Below are 17,310 nucleotides of genomic sequence, written 5' to 3'. Positions count from 1 at the left end.
AAAAAAAAAAAAAAAAAAAAAAAAAAAAAAAAGAAAAGAAAAGAAAGAAAAAGAAAAAAGAGATAAATATATTACAAACACAAATAAATAGAAATAATAGAAATAGAAATAGGGTGGTTAATATTTTCTTCCTGCCTCTGGGGATTAACCTGTGAGTACCAATGGGGTAGGTGTACATCCTTGCCTTGGAGACAACAGGCCTGGAGAATAAGCAACTCCTGGGTGTGGTACAGGGTGTTCCATCCTCTGAGCCTTCAGCAGCTTTCCTCCTGCTGCCCACAGAGCACTGTTAAGGTGCCAGAAAGGCCACAACCATATTCAACTTTACATCTGTGCCCACACTCCCCGCCATCCCTTCTTCTCTCCCCCTTGTCAAATCCTCCATGTTGGTGAACTCCACCCCAAACCCCAGGTCCTCTGCAAAGCCCTCCTCGCCTACCCTGACCCGGGCATTTGTGCCAGCCATTCTGCCTCTGGATCTCAGCCTGCTTTGTGTCTCCACTAAACTATCCTTACTTGGCATGCCACATCTCACTGAGCACTTAATGCAGGTACCGTATTTTTTTATTTTTGTAGAGATGGAGTCTCAAAATATTGCCCAGGCTGGTCTCGAACTACTGGCCTCAAGCAGTTATCCTGGCTCAGCCTCCCAAAATGCAGAGTTTACAGGCATGAGCTACTGCCACCAACAATTACTTCCATTTTATAGCTGGGGAAACTGAGGCTCAAGGAGGTTAAGTGATTTTCCTAAAGTCACACAGTAAATGGCAAATGGATGTGTACTCAGGCCTGACTTCAGAGTCTAAGCACTAAGCTACATGAAACAAGGTTGGCCTCTTTCATTCCTGTTGATTCTTCCCAGCACCTAGCATTTAAATATATATAAAATATTAAATGAATTGCTGAATAAATGATTGAATTAATTAATTACCCAGGCCAACACCAAGAAGAAAGCCTGGGAAAAGAGCTCACTTCATTCCTGATACAAAATGTGTTGCCTCCTGTACCTCAAGAGTCCTGAGCAAGACTTTAAACTTCAGATGTGGCTGAATCTGGATGCTCAGATATCATCACTGGGATTCTGTCTCTCTAGCTCTTGGTTTGGCCATCTTCTGTTCTGGTGGTGTCTTCTGGCAGGCTCTGCTAGTAAATCCAGGCTCATGCCCTGCCGATTTAGCACGTCCAACAGAAAGAGGGAGTGTCTGATGCCTCATCACACCAGCTTAGGTCGCAAACCTTTACTGGATCCTATTGCTGTGGCTGGGGACTGAGATGAGCAACTTGGTCAGTTCTTGATCACTGAAGCAGGAGGGTGGGTGGTCCCACACAGATCACATGAGCTGAGGTAGGAGCAGGGGATTGGGATGCTGTAACGAGGAAATTAGAGAATGAATATGGGAAGATGTGAATATCAAATGTCCACTTGGCTTCATCTCTTGCAGGACCTGGTGGACTGGCAAAAGCCTCTCCTGTGGCAGGTGGGCCACTTGGGAGAGAAGTACGATGAGTGGGTTCACCAGCCGGTGACCAGGCCCATCCGCCTCTTCCACTCAGACCTCATTGAGGGCCTCTCTAAGACTGTCTGGTGAGCTCTTCCCTGAGCCTGTGGCAGGCTTCCCCTCTCTTCTGACGGTGCCAATCAGATATGGAAAGGGAAGGGGCAATTGGGTCCCTCCCCAGAGCCCAGGTCTATGCTGTAAAGCTCTCAGGGAGGGGGGAACACACGATGGGAATAATTCATCCCTATGCATCGTTTTGCCCACTGGGTGGGTCACAACCCAACATGTAGCCAGAAACTACGTTGAATGCCACCCCTGGTCTATTCCAGACTCTTATGAGGAGTTTCTTGCCCCCAGTGCACAGGGAAACAATTTTGCCTGCAATTAGCTCCTCTGCCACAAGAGGTCAGCATCTGTCTATTTGCATAGAGTCAGTAGCGCTGGGGACACAGTTCTCTTCTGCCAATAATTCATCTCAGAGACAGGAGGCAGATGGACTCACAGCCTCTCTCCTCTCTCCTCTTTTCTCTTCCCCACTCCCTGTACCAGTGTCCCTTTGACCCCAGGTCTCCATAGGCATTCTGCATATGCTTTGGTGTCATCTTGTCCCCCCTCCAGTTGAGTTATGTTTCTCTAAGAAAGCTGGACCCTGCCAGGCACAGTGTCTCACGCCTGTAATCCCATCACTTTGGGAGGCCAAGGCAGGTGGATCACCTGAGGTCTGTGAGTTCGAGACCAGCCTGACAACATGGTGAAACCCCATCTCTACTAAAAATACAAAATTAGCTGGGTGTGGTGGCGCATTCCTGTAATCCCAGCTACTTGGGAGGCTGAGGCAGGAGAATCACTTGAACCCAGGAGGCAGAGGTTGCAGTGAGCCAAGATCACGCCATTGCACTCCAGCCTGGGCAACAAGAGCGAAACTCCATCTCAAAAAAAAAAAAAAAAAAAAAAAAAAGAAAAGAAAGCTGGACCCTGTCAAGCTCCTGTATGTGTATCTCTCTCACCCTGACGGCCTTCCTACAGGTACAGTGTCCCCATCATCTGGGTGCCCCTGGTGCTGTACCTCAGCTGGTCCTACTACCGAACCTTTGCCCAGGGGAACGTCCGACTCTTCACGTCATTTACAACAGGTAATGCCAGGTTCTTTCCTGACTTGCCCTGAGGATCCTAGAGGAAGGAGACCTCAGTGCTTTCCCTGGCCCAGAGTTTCTGAGAGCATAGAACCCCAAACCACATCACAGACATTTTTTGGTGAAGCCTCTCTGTAGAAATAGTGTTCCAAAGAAGAATTTTGTCAGACTCCCATCTACCCCCACAAATGGATACAAAACCCAAGAACACATCAGCAAAAACTAAATGGAATCATCAGGTGGCATAGAAATAAAGAGGGAGACAGAGAGTGCGTCTCATTGAGTGTCACACCAAAAAATGCATGATCTGGGATTCTTTGCTAAGAAACTAAATGAAATCACTTCGTCAGGTGACACAGCTGAGAGCTAGACTCAGACTGGCCTGTGAACCGAGCACAGATTAGCAGAGAACTTGGGAGAGAAAGATCTGAGAGTGTCCTAGAGTGTGTCCAAGGCAAAGGTTCAGGCAGCGGACCCCCAGACTGGGAGTAACAGCGCACTAACCTCTATGGGACACTTGCCATGTGCAGGGCCATGTGCTCTCCCAGGACTGCCTCATTTACCCCTCCCAGCAGCCCCATAAGAAGGGTCCTGTCATTATCCCTTTTTAGAGCTGAGGAAATGGAGCCTCAGATATATCAAGGGAGTAGTTGAAGGTCATGTGGCTAGGATGTGGATACCAGGTGCGCCCCAGCTTCTAGCTGGGTCTTTCAGGATGACTGTGGGTTTAGGTATGGCCGCTGGGACAGCCAGCCCGGCAAGCACCTTGCCTACCTTGGGCCTCCAGGTACATGCCACCTGCCCTGTGGTCTGTCTGTCCTGGCTATGAGCTTCCTGAGCTGCCCTCACTCTGCCAGGGGCACCTCTTTTCCCCGCGGTCCGCAAGTCAAGTGCCTGAATGGTTGAGATGAGAGGGGCCGCGGTCACGGCACCAGGAGCTTCTTTTATCCACCTGAGTCAAGGCTGAGCAAGTTGCAGAAAGTTCCCCCAGATCCAGCCCAGAGCTGCCCCTGGTCACCGAGGGTTACTGCAGGCATCTCTCGAGCCATGGTTGTCCTGTTCTGCCCACGCTGAATAGCTCAGGCACAGCACAGGGCTTGTTGCTCAGAAGTCCTGCTCGCTGAATCACCCACTGTCTGCCCGACACTCCCCTAACAATCACAAACAGTGGCAGGGCCGCCAGGGCTGGCAGCCGGAGGGGGAAGGGGACACTGAAGCTTTGGCCCAGGTCCCTCTGCCGGATTCCTGCAGAGATGCCACTCAGTACCAGCTCCGGCCGGATGGGCAGACAGGGGTGATGCTGGGGTGAGGGGGCGGGCAGAGGCTTGACCTATAGGAGAGGACTTTCCTGTGTGGCAAGGAGGATGATTTGAGGGCTCTGTCAGCCACACGGCCTCGGCAGAGAGCTAAAATGTGCCTGTCTTATAAAGGTCCAGTGTAGAGGGTTAGTAAGCCTGTGACCACGATGCCAGGGATGGGGGCACGAGAGATATGTCGCCACGTGCCTCCTTCAGCCCCCAGCTTGTCATGCAAGGCACAAGCCGCAGGCAGAGAAAATAAGAGCTCACAAAGCAAGGCAAGGAGAGGCTCGGCGGGGTCCCAGTGCAGCTGCTGGACAAAGGACACACTGGAATCAATACAGAAGAGTCAGGGTGCCAAGAAGCAGTGGAAGCTGAACGAAGACACCAGTTCAAGGCTGACATTCCTAGATGCGCACATGAAAATGCTTTCAAAAGCCGAGGGGACAGGGGAGAGGGGGCAGCGCTGCATACTCAGGATGGCTCCCGAGCAGCTTCTGAGAGCATGTTAGAGCGAGCAGCATCCCGGAGAGGAGGGGCAGGCAGGCCTCTGGTGGGGTGGTGTGCAGGGCCCGACAGAGGCCAGGACCTGAGTCTGTGCCAGAGAGTGCTCCCGTGTGTCCAGTCCTTTCCTTACCAATAAGAGAGCTAAGGCCGGGCACAGTAGCTCACGCCTATAATCCCAGCACTTTGGGAGACCTAGGCGGGTGGATCACCTGAGGTCAGGAGTTTGAAACAAGCCTGGCCAACATGGTGAAACCCAGTCTCTACTAAAAATACAAAAATTAGCTGGGCATGGTGGCGCATGCCTGTAGTCCCAGCTAGTCAGGAGGCTGAGGCAGAAGAATCGTTTGAACCCGGGAGGCAGAGGTTGCAGTGAACCAAGATCATGCCCCTGCATCCCAGCCTGGCTGACAGTGAGATTCTGTCTCAAAAAAAAAAAAAAAAAAAAGGAAAAGAAAATATAATGTTAATGTTATTATATAATACGACATATATACTCATCATATAATCAGATATTCTGTTACCTCCATCCTAACTACAACATGGGTAGGGTGTTTCCCTGAGAAAACTGTAACACCTGGGTGGTGCCGAGCCAGGATTTGAAGCCAGGTCTGCAAATTTAATGCCTGTGCTCTCTGCACTTCACTGAAGTGACCTGAAGGACCCCAGAGGTATCAGAGCTTCCCTGGAAGCAGGGTGTCTCACCAAGCAGCCCAGCCCAGCTAAGACTCAGTGGGAGAGGGCTCACTTGAACCTGACTCCTTTGGTAATGTGTGGATGTCAGTAACCCCAGTGCCCCAGAAGGGAAACCCAAGAGGAGGTGGGCTGGAAGAAGGAGGAAGATGGTTGGCCTCATTTGGGAGGTGTTCAAGGTGGGGGTATGGACAACCACATGGGGCTGTCCAGTAGGGAGTGGCCACCCACGGTGGAGTTGGTGTAGAGCTCGGTGGAGTTGGTATAGAGATTTGGTCGTCAGCACGTGGGAGAGGAAGGGATTGAGCTGAGAGGCAGAGGGTCCAGGCTTGGACCCTGGGGACAGAGGCAGAGTTTCCAAGATGGAGCCTGAGCAGGAGGATCCAGAGAAGAGGAGAAAAGCCAAGTGTGGCAGCAGGCAGAAGGTGGAGCTATGGATTCCGACCTTACTGCTCCCAGATCTTTTGAGAATTTGAGAAACTGTGGACACACTACAGAGGAAACATGCCCATAGATGTACAATTTGATATATCAGCAAGTTCACAGACACCCTGTAATCCAACTTAGGACCCTTAGATATTCATAAGCCTTAGGTTAAATGCCTAGGCAGTTGCAGATTGAAGAAGAGAGTAGTGTTAATGTCTTATGCCACAGCTAGGTTAGAGGTGGACTGAAAAAATTGCTTAGATTTGGCAAGAAAGACATCATGAATAGCCTTTGAAGTTCTGGTGGTTTGGGGCAGAAGACAGATTTTTTTTTTTTTTGAGATGGAGTTTCACTCTTATTGCCCATGCTGGAGTGCAATGGCACAATCTTGGCTCACCACAACCTCTGCCTCCCGGGAAGCTGAGATTACAGGCATGCGCCACCATGCCCAGCTAATTTTTGTATTTTTACGGATGGGGTTTCACCGTGTTTGTCAGGCTGGTCTCGAACTCCCAGCCTCAGCTGATCCGCCCACCTCGGCCTCCCAAAGTGCTGCAATTACAGGCATGAGCCACTGCATCTGGCCCAGAAGACAGATTTTTAAGGACTTGACAAGTCGATGGGAAGTGGCAAAGTGGAGCCATGAGTCCAAACTACCCTTTTTTTCTTTTTTCTTTTTGAGACATGGTCTTGCTCTGTCATCCAGGCTGGAGTGCAGTGGTGCAATCACAGCTCACTGCAGGCTTGAACTACTGGGCTCAAGTGATCCCCCTGCCTCAGCCTTCTCAGTAGCTGGGACTACAGGCATGAGCCACCACTCGCAGCTAATTTTTTTACTTTTTGTTGAGGCAGGGTCTCACTGTGTTGCCCAGGTCGGCCTCAAACTCCTGGGCTCAAACGGTCCTCCCACCTCAGCCACTTTGAGATTACAGACATGAGCCTCCATGTCCAGCCTAGCCTGGCTTTTTCAGAGCCTTGATGAAGAAGGGGCTGAGTCCATGATGGGAAAGTCTTGCCTCGCTCAGAAAGATGAGCAGAAGAGCCAGGAGAAAAGGAGAGACTGAAGGAGCCCAGAGGAGTCCCTTGGGAGGGAGGATGGGAGGAGGCGGCTGAGGGCTTTGCACTGCCGAACAGGGGGAGTCTGGCAAGTCATGGACTTTGGGCCTCCACGTCCTCACTCATGCAGGCAATGCAGGACTTCCCTTGTAAGGCTGTGGTGAGATGAAATAGAAAGTAATCCATGGAACACTCTTGAAGGGTGCCTGGCACACAGGAATCAGTGAGGACACATCTGCTGTTATTGTTGCTCTGAGCATCCAGCGCCCGCGTGCCGGTGCATGCCTCTGCCCTGAGAAACAAGGAGGATGCACCAGGGTACCGGCAGAATGTGGTGTGCTTGGAAGTTGGGGGGAGTATGTGGAGGGGATAGTTCATCCCCAAGCCCAGGGCCTCTCTTCTCTGTGAAGTAGGAGTCTGGATGGAAGGAGAGGCAGTAAAGGGGAGTAGAGAATGTTCAAGGGCAGTGGGGAGGGAGCTGGACTTGACGATGCACAGGGATCATCCATCAGGCTGGGTCTAGGGTCTTACAGAGGTCAAAGGTGCCAGACCCACAGCCGTGTGACTCTCCATGCCCAGCAGCTAGGGTATGGGTACAGAGAAAGGTTCCCACGCTGACCCAGGGGTGAGGGTTCATGGGTGCAGGTGACGGAGATGGAATAGGGGTTAAAAGAGAATGACTAGGCCAAGTGTCGTGGCTCACGCCTGTAATCCCAGCATTCTGGGAGGCCGAGGTGGGTGGATCACTTGAGGTCAGGAGTTCGAGACCAGCCTGACCAACATGGTGAAACCCCGTCTCTACTAAAAATACAAAAATTAGCTGGACATGGTGGTGGGTGCCTATAATCCCAGCTACCCGGGAGGCTGAGGCAGGAGAATCACTTGAACCTGGGAGGCAGAAGTTGCAGTGAGCCGAGATCGTGCCATTGCACTCCAGCCTGGGTGACAAGAGCAAAACTCTGCCTCACAAAGAAAGAAAGAGAATGGCTAGCTTTGGAAAACAGTCTGGCTGTTCCTCAAAAGGTTAAACATAGAGTTATGATACAACTCAACAGTACCACTCCTGGGCTTGTACCCAAGAGAAAGGACAACATCTGTTCACACCGAAACCTCTACACGAATGTGCATAGCAGCACTATTCACCATTGCCAAGAGCTACCAACAGCCCAGGTGTCCCTCAACTAATGGATGGACGAATACATTTTGAATATCATTCAGCCTTAAAAAGGAATGGAGTTCTAGTACATGCTACAACATGGGTGAACCTTGAATATATTTGGTAGGAGAAGCCAGTCATAAAAGACCATACATCATATGATTCAATTGATGTGAAATGTTCAGAATAGGCAAATTCAACAAAGAGAAAGTAGACCTGTGGCTTCCTAGGGTTGGGAGGGTCTGAGAGAAAAGGAGAGTGGTTGCTAATGGGTACAGGGGTTTGGGGGGAAGTGATAAAAATGTTGTAAAATTGACTGGGGTGATGGTTTAACAACTCTGTGAATGTACTCAAAAGCACTGAATTATATATTTTATTTGGATTAATTATATGGATGTGAATTAGATTTTGATAAAGGTGTTATTTAAGAAGAGAGAAGATATGGCCAAAGCTATGGTTTGTGGAGAAAAGAAAGCTAAGAGGATGAGGATGGGCCAGGCACGGTGGCTCACGTCTGTAATCCCAGCAATTTGGGAGGCTGAAGTGGGCAGATCCCTTGAGGTCAGGAGTTCAAGACCAGCCTGGACAACATGGTGAAACCCCATCTCTACTAAAAGTATAAAAATTAGCCAGGTATGGTGGCGCACACCTGTAATCCCAGCTACTCGGGCAGCTGAGGCAGGAGAATGGCTTGAACCCGGGAGGTGGAAGTTGCAGTGAGCTCAGATCACACCACGGCACTCCAGCCTAGGCAACAGAGCAAGACTCTATCTCAAAAAAAAAAAAAAGATGAGGATGAATATGGGGAAAACAGGAACGAGAGCTGAAATCTCCATGAGGTCAAAGAATGAATGAGGTGGAGGAAAGAGCTGAAAGCGGCTAGGACTGCAGACTGTCTCCAGAGGGTGGTGGGAAACTTGTGCTTGAAGATGGTGCCCCTGTCTCCAGTCTTCTCCTCTCCACCCAGGCTGATCATCTTCAGTGTTCTCACATCTTCCTCCTGTGCTATGATTTCAGGTCTTGTCTGTTGAGATCTCAGTGCTTGTTTTTTCTTGTCCTTCCTACCCCACAGTCCCTGGTGGTTCACACTTTCCATCATTAACACCCTGAAGGCCGGGCACAGTGGCTATCTCAGCACTTTGGGAGGCCAGGGCGAGAGAATTGTTTGAGTCCAGGAGTTTGAGGCCAGCCTGGGCAACATAGCAAGATCTTGTCTCTACAAAAAATATAAAAAATAAAAATAAATTAAATTAAAAATTAGCTGGGTGCGGTGGCATGCACCCATGATCCCAGCTACTTGAGAGGCTGAGGTGGAAGGATCGCTTGAGCCTAGGAAGGCGAGGCTGCAGTAAGCTGCAGTCACTCCACTGCACTCCAGCACTCCAGTCTTCCAACCTGGGAGACAGAGAGACCTTGTCTCAAAATAATAATAACAGCGCCCTGGCTCAGGAGCGTCGTCTCCAATGTCCTTGGGGCAAGGTCACCCTTCCAGGTAAAGGCCCAGCCCCAGCCACAGCCACTCCTCCCACAGCCTCTGTAAAGAGGACATCAGGCCTCCAACCAGTGGCCCATCACTCCTGTAAAGGACCCCCAGACCCAGACCAGAGCCCTGCAGCCTCCTTCCCATTTTGACCCAAGGGCCCCAGCAGTATGGCCTGGCCCAGTAGCTGTCCAACAGAGAGCAGCAGCTCCCAAGCTGATGGGGATGGTGAGGTGGGGATACGTGGAGCTACCAGGCTGCTGTGCACCGGTCCTCACCTCGCTCTCCCTGCCACCCTGCAGAGTACGCGCTGGCAGTGCCCAAGTCCATGTTCCCTGGGCTCTTCATGCTGGGGATATTCCTCTGGAGCCTCATCGAGTACCTCATCCACCGCTTCCTGTTCCACATGAAGCCCCCCAGCGACAGCTATTACCTCATCATGCTGCACTTCGTCATGCATGGCCAGCACCACAAGGTGAGTGGGGTGGGGTCCCAGCCCGGAACTAGCATGTGCAGCGCGAGGGGGCCCGGCAGCCGATGGCAGCTTCAGGTGCTGCGGAGCCTCCTGGGAGTCTGGCTGTGGGTTGGGAGCAACAGGATGTTTGATGTGATTCACGGGGGCAACTGGGTTGGGCATCCGAACCTGAGCCAGGCAGGGACAGTGTGGACCCCAGGCCCTCTGCACCTTGTTTACGCATCGCCTTTAATCCTCGAAACAACTCATTCATTCGTTCATTCATTCAGCAAGTGCCCAGTGAGTGCCTCCTGTGTGCAAGACACTGTTCTAGACATCATTGAACAAAACAACAAAAAGCCTTGTTCTCCTGGAGCCTGTCCTGAAAACAGTCCCATCGTTCTCCCTGTTCCACAGAGCAGCAGACTGAGGCCTAGGGGAACTAAGGAACTTGCCCCAGGTCACATTTGGCACAGCCAGGATGTCGTACCCCATTCTGGGGATTCCAGAGTCTGCGCTTTCAATCACCCTTCCCCTGAGGCCCTTCAAGGACTCCACGACAGTCCCAGAAGCTGGCCCTAGAAGACAGGTCTGCCCAAAGGAAGCTGCCTCCCCCGTACCCCCCACTGCCTCTCTGTCCGTGCACTGTGCTCTCCTTGGCCCGTCCCAGGCTGTTCCCCGGCTGGTCTCCACACACTGTTCTCTGATGGGCGTAAATCACAGAAAATGTGGCAGATATGATACTTTCAGGACACCAGTTTAGACCCTGATGTTGCTGAAACTGAACGTGGGTTTCATCTTGGTTTCCCAGCAGCAACTTAATCCGGTTCATCTCGATGAGCCAATTCAGGGTTTAATCGGCCACCTGGGAGTTCTCAGGGTGGTCGGCTGTGGTCCCCCCGGCTCTCCCCAGAGTTGATCTGCATCCTAGGGGGCTTTCCTAGGGGCCAGAATCGGGGTGGGTGCCCCTCAGGTATACTGTCAGAGGTAGCGCGCCCGGGCCTGGCCTGTGTCCTCCAGCCTCCCCTGGCCTCTGCTCTCCAGAGCTCACTGCACCTCTGCTGCGTCCCTTGCCCCGTTTGTGAAGCCTTTTCAGATCCACTGCCCTGTCAGCTGTCTTTCCAACCCACAGGGGCACAAGAACCTTCTGGAGACCTGCTCAGGCTATTCTGGGGCCCCAGGGGCTGTCTCAGGCTTGCTCTCCTGAGACATTTCCACCCCAGTCTGTCCAGTCCCCTGCTGCCACACCACAAGGACCCCAGGAGATTGTGTGGCCTGTAGCCACGTGGGCTCCAATCAGGAACGTGTTCTCAGATCCCCAAACCTATCCATCTAAGGATCCTGATCCAGCTGTGACCTGGAGCTGGCCCATGCCAGCTCACAAGAGCACCTGTGCACATCCTTTCCTGTTTCCGTTCCAGTGATGCCACCTGGGCGCTCGAAAGCACCAGGGCAGGAGTTTTTACACCGCAGGAATTAGCAAACGCTACCAATCAGGGCTCTCCCCCGCTCCTTTTATTTCCCCCTCCCTCGTTCCCCAGCTCTCTCCCTTCCTCCTTTTCCTGAGAGCTGGTTTTCCAGCACACCACTGGTCCTGTTGTTCTGGGTCTGAAGGGAGGGAGGCCCACACCAGCATCTCACTGTCGCTGTCACCTGCTTTCTCTCTCTCTCCTCCAGCCCAGAGAGGCTGCAGGATTCTCTTCTCAGAATCCTGACCAAGCCATAGCTAAGATCTCACCTCTACGCCAGGCCCTTGGCTTCTGAAGCTCAAGGGCCATGGTAAAGCAGTGTTCGCTGGTTCACTGTGGCGACACCCCCTTGGAACAAAAAAGGCCTCCTGTTTGGACATGGGGGTGGAGAGGACACCTCTAGTGACACTTCAGGGTCATCCCACCACAGAGGCTGCATTAACCTCAGCCGCCCTCAGTGCCTTGCTCACCCAGACAACATCAGGCCTCAGTCTAGGTGCCTTCTCCAGAATGCCCCTCTAGCCAGGGGCATGGCATTTAGGGATGGGATATCTGTCTAGCACCTGACAAATTCCAGAGTCACAGTGGCCTCTAGAGCATGAGATGGGTGCTGAGCTGCCAGCACACCCTGCCCATCCTATGTTCCTCTGCAATCTGCCAGGTACCTTCCTGGCTCGCAAATGGGGAGTAAGACGATCTCTCTAGGTCTTCCAGACGTGGCCCGCCCTCCCCAAAGCCACCAAAAGTGCCAAGCCTATGCAGTGGAATGTCTGGGCCGCTCTGTCCCTGTCCTCTGCAGGGAGCGGCCCGAGCTTGGCCAGCTGCCAAGGCCCCTGGCTGCCTCCTGACGCCCAAGCCTCTCCATCTGCAGGCACCCTTCGACGGCTCCCGCCTGGTCTTCCCCCCTGTGCCAGCCTCCCTGGTGATCGGCGTCTTCTACTTGTGCCTGCAGCTCATCCTGCCCGAGGCGGTGGGGGGCACTGTGTTTGCGGGGGGCCTTCTGGGCTATGTCCTCTACGACATGACCCATTACTACCTGCACTTTGGCTCGCCGCACAGGGGCTCCTACCTGTACAACCTGAAGGCCCACCACGTCAAGCACCACTTTGCACATCAGAAGTCAGGTGAGGATGGGCCTGGGTTTCCCAGTTCCCTATGTGTGTTCATTGATTTATTTGCCAACTACCATTGAGCTCCTGGGAACGGCGAGGCACCGTTCCATGTACTGGGCATATACAGAGGGTTCCCTCTACCCTCTTCCCTGGTGCAGACAGCTGTGCAGAGACAGGCAAGGATATCAATAAATGGCAAAGATTTCGAACTGAGATAAATGCCATAAAGAAAATAAAGGGGCCAGGCGCGATGGCTCACACCTGTAATCCCAGCCAAGGGGATTGGGAGGCTGAGGCAGGTGGATCACTTGAGGTCAGGAGTTTGGGACCAGCCTGGCCAACATGGTGAAACCTGTCTCCACTAAAAATACGAAAATTAGTAGGGTGTGGTGGTGCCTACCTGTAATCTCAGCTACTTGGGAGGCTGAGGCGTGAGAATAGCTTGAATCCAGGAGGCAGAGGCTACAGTGAGCTAAGATTGCACCACTGCACTCCAGGCTGGGTGACAGAGCAAGGCTCTGTCTTAAAAAAAAAAAAGAAGAAGAAGAAGAAGAAGAAGAAAATAAATCAAGGTGATGGAATATCACATAGGTAGTGGGAGGGGTCCAGCGATTTCCATTGAAATATTATGTGGGCCACATAAGTGATTTTAAATTTTCTAGTGGCCACACTAAGACATGAAAATAAACAGATGAAAAGAATTTTAATAACATTTACTTAACCCAATATAAGCAAATTATTATTTCAACATGTAATCAACATTAAAAAATCATCAATGGCTGGGCGCAGTGGCTCAGGCCTATAATCCCAGCACTATGGGAGGCTGAGGCAGGGGATTGCTTGAAGCCAGGAGTTCCAGACCAGTCTGGGAAACACAGCAAGACCTTGTCTCTACATAAACAATTTTTAATTATCCGGGTGTGGTGATGTGCACCTGTAATCTCAGCTACCTAGAAGGTTGAGGCAAGAGGATCATTTGAGCCCAGGAGTTTGAGGCAGTAATGAGCTATGATGATGCCACCGCACCCCAGCCTGGGTGACAGAGCGAGACCCTTTTTGTAAAGTCTCTTTCTTAAAAAAAAGTCATTAGCAACTCTTATACTATGTCTTTGAAATCTAAGGTGTATTTTGCACTTACAGCACATCTCAATTCAGATGCTAAAGTTTCACTGGAAATACTAGATCCGTATCAATTCAGATACTAAAGTTTCACTGGAAATACTAGATCCGTATCTAGATTTTATAAATTTGCAAACAGTAGTTCACATAGGTAAGTTGCTCCAAACATGCTTAAAAATTGTCCAGTAACACACTTTAGGAGGCCGAGGTGGGCGGATCACGTGAGGTCAGGAGTTCAGGACCAGCCTGGCCAACATGGTGAAACCCCCTCTCTACTAAAAATACAAAAAATTAGCTGGATGTGGTGGTGCGCACCTGTAATCCCAGCTACTCAGGAGGCTGAGGAAGGAGAATCTCTTGGATCCAGGAGGCGGAGGTTGCAGTGAGCCGAGATCATGTCACTGCACTCCAGCCTGGGCAACAGGAGCGAAACTCCGTCTCAAAAATAAATAAATAAATAAAAATAAATAAAAATTTAAAAATTCCAGTAACTGAATCAAGCATCAGTTTTTACATTGACATGTTAATTCATCAGAATTAAATGAAGTTAGAAATTCAGTTTCTCTGGAGCTCTAGCCACATTTCTAGTGCTCAGTAGCCACGTGTGGCTAGGGGCTAGTTGGACAGCAGAGAGATTAAATGGTCCAGGTGTCATTGCAGAGGTGCAATTAGAGCTGAGACCCTAATGAAGAGAAACCAGCATCTGGCATCCCAGGAGTGACTGGTGCAAAGCCCTGAGGCAGGAATGAACTTGGTCCAAAAGGAAGGGGAAGAAGATGGAGGTGGGGGGTGGGTGGGGGCCAGGTAACCTAGAAACACAGGCCAGATAAGGAATTGAGGTTTATTCCAGCTTCATGCTGGAGACAATAAAAAACACAGGTTCCCCGGCCTTGACTTCTGCCAGGATGACCTTGGGGGTTGGGAAGGCCAAGGGGACAGATATTGACATTGTCTCCACCTATTATCCCTACCCTGGCACCCTTCCCAAGCCAGTGCACGCCTGCTCCTTCAATGCCTCATCGTCTCCCCTGTTGTCTCCCTCTCTAGGATTTGGCATCAGCACTAAATTGTGGGATTACTGTTTCCACACCCTCATTCCAGAGAAACCCCACCTGAAGACGAAGTGACAACTCCCACCCGCTCTGTCCTGCCCTCAGCCCGGCCCTGGCCCCTTCCCAACCCCCACCCGCCATCCAGACCCCACTAAGAAGGTTGACTTGGCCAGGCGGGATGGGCTCTGTCCGGCCCTGCAGCCTAGTGGAAGGTGCCTAGGGGGCCCTGAGGCAGGACCACCCTCCTGACCCCTAGCAGGAGGGTCACATCCACTTGGTGGCCAGGTGGCCCTTGGTGACCCTCTTCTTCCTGGAGCGTCCCTGCCTAGAGCTCAGCCCACAGGACTGCTTCAGGACCTGGCCACAGGTAGCAGCCTCAAGGGGAAATGAAGAAAACTGACTCCTCGTGGCCACCTGTGTCACCCTTGTGCCTTAGCGTCATGGACTGCCTAGGAGCTGCCTGCATGGCACAGCTGTGTGTTCATAATCAGGAGTGGGTCTGTGGGACCTGTGGGCCCTGTCCTCCCTGCTGTCCTTTCTGGGGAGGCTTTGGTGGCTCTGAGGTGGACAAAGAGCTCTCACAAGACGAGACAGCATGATGCCTCCCACAGTCCACCCCAGACCCTGGGGCAGCCCCTCTGGCCCTGCCAGCTACCTGTGCCGTTGGGCCCAGGGTGGCTGGCAGGAGTCCCAGCCGCTTTCTTTAGGACCTGGCAGCTTCTCTAGCCGTCCCTCCCCTGCCTCCAGAATCACAGCCCTTCTCCCCAAGGGAGGCTGAGGAGCCTTCTCCACTGGTGGCAGCCCCACCCCGACCCCAGCCATTCTTGGCCTCCACCCTGCACAGGTGGGCTCGGCCCCCCACTCGGGCCTCCCCAGAAGTAGCCTCCCCTCAGTGCCTCACCTCCCCCTGCCTCCCAGCCTCCGCAGATGAGGTTCCTGCCCCTTCCTCCTCATAACCAAAACCCTCGCTGCTCCCAGGACGGTCTTATTTATAAACCAGACACGTGTTCTTAGTCTGGTCCCAGACCAAGGAGCTGGTCAGACGGCCCTTTCTAATCCTACGTGTTGAGTTTATGTAAAAAACATGGTTTCCTCCTGTTTTTGGTTCCTTTCTCACCCACAAACCATTACTACTTGAAACCTAAAAAAAAAAAAACTCGCCGAGTGTAAAGGCTAAAAAGAAGCAGTTTGACAAACCTTGTGATTTGTACTGTTTACTGCAGAGCTATTTAAAGATTTTGGAATAAATATACAAAACTACAGTTGTGAAATAAAAAATTGTATATTTTGAAAAATAAAACACTGAAAAGAAACCAACAAAAATGAGTTGTTCATCAGACTCCCTCGTGGTTGGGAAGGGGCAGTGGTGTGGGGAGGGGTGGAGGGGCGGGGTTCGGTCCCCAGGGAGGGAGATTTTAGCCCTGACCAGGGTGGGTAGAATTGCTGGGGCATGGTGATAATTGAAAGCTGACCAACTCTCAGCTGGGCGCGATGGCACCTGACTGTAATCCCAACACTTTGGGAGGCCAAGTAGGGAGGATCGTTTGAGGCCAGGTGTTCAAGACAGACCTGCCCAACATAGCAAAACTCCATATCTAACAAGAAAAGAAAACAAGACAAAATAAAAACAAAAGAAAGAAGCTGACTACTCTTATTCTCTCACTCAGCTTTATTCTGTTTCTAAATTCTCTGCAGACAGCATCTCCTCTTATTGCTTGCACCTGGGATGCATTGTGCCACAAACCACTTTGATCCACTGCTGGGGAGGGATCTCTTCTGAAGTTTAACCCCAACTGAGCTTCTAGTTGACTTTCCTAAAACAGGGAGAAAGGCTCCAGCAACAAATCCCCATAGTGGGAACTAGAACCTCAGGCAGCTCAGTCTCCGTGAAACTGTTGCTTGTCTTTTTCTGCTGCCCTATCAGAACCACCTAGGAAGGTGTCAAAGTGCAGCTCCAAGGCCTTGCACTCAGGGTCTAGTTCAGTAGGTCCAAGGGGGTTGGCCCTGAACTCGCCTGTCTGAGGACACAGAAGCAGAACAAGCTGATGTTGGGAAGCTCAGGAAGGTCGCCCCAAACTGTGCTGTATCTCCCTGCTCTGGCACTCATAGGGGCAGCTTTATGCCTGCAGCTCCCAGCCTGAAGATAAGTAGGACCTGTCTGGAGCCACCCACACTCGAGTCCCTGAAGCCTGTCCCTGGAACCCAGATGGTCCAAGCAGCAGAACTCAGAACCTTCATTTACTGATGGAGCTGAGCACATTTACTGATGGAGCTGAGCACATTTACTGATGGAGCTGAGCAGCTCACCCTGGACCATCACACCCAGGGGGAGGAAAGCAGACGAGGAACACAGGCGGAGTCCACGAGTGTAAACACACATGGCCACAGCGGGAGAAAAAGCCTAAGGTGAGCAAGATTTAGGGAAAAAAAAAAAATTGAAAATTTTATTTAAGAAGAGTGAAACAGGCCGGGCGCAGTGGCTCACACCTGTAATTCTAGCATTTTGGGAGGCCGAGGCGAGTGGATCACTTGAGGTCAGCAGTTCGAGACCAGCCTGGCCAACATGGTGAAACCCCGTCTCTACTAAAAATACAAAAATTAGCCGGGCGTGGTGGCGGGCACCTGTAATCCCAGCTACTCAGGAGACAGAGGCAGGAGAATCCCTTGAACCTGGGAGGCAGAGGTTGCAGTGAGCTGAGATTGTGCCACTGCACTCCAGCCTGGGTGGCAGAGCAAGACTCCATCTCAAAAACAACAACGACAACAACAACAACACCAAAAATAAAAAAATAGTGAAACAGACCAGGCATGGAGGCTTATGCCTATAATCCCAACACTTTAGGAGGCCAAGGCAGGCAG

General features: G+C 51.5%; 1 protein-coding gene across 1 annotated transcript in view; it reads left to right on the top strand.

The window, feature by feature from the left end:
* The window catches only part of FA2H (fatty acid 2-hydroxylase), a 64,470-nt gene extending 48,696 nt beyond the window's left edge, over window positions 1-15,774 (top strand). Inside the window, exons 3-7 of the mRNA XM_025370441.1 lie at window positions 1,443-1,585; window positions 2,526-2,632; window positions 9,548-9,720; window positions 12,040-12,292; window positions 14,447-15,774. Of these exons, the coding sequence (XP_025226226.1) occupies window positions 1,443-1,585; window positions 2,526-2,632; window positions 9,548-9,720; window positions 12,040-12,292; window positions 14,447-14,526 (756 nt within the window). The 3' untranslated portion in view covers window positions 14,527-15,774. The remainder of the gene's footprint in view (window positions 1-1,442; window positions 1,586-2,525; window positions 2,633-9,547; window positions 9,721-12,039; window positions 12,293-14,446) is intronic.
* The last annotated feature ends 1,536 nt before the right edge of the window (window positions 15,775-17,310 follow it).

This window comes from Theropithecus gelada, chromosome 20 (genome assembly GCF_003255815.1).
Source record: "Theropithecus gelada isolate Dixy chromosome 20, Tgel_1.0, whole genome shotgun sequence".
Lineage (NCBI taxonomy): Eukaryota > Metazoa > Chordata > Mammalia > Primates > Cercopithecidae > Theropithecus > Theropithecus gelada.
This window is presented reverse-complemented; position numbering and strand designations above follow the sequence as displayed.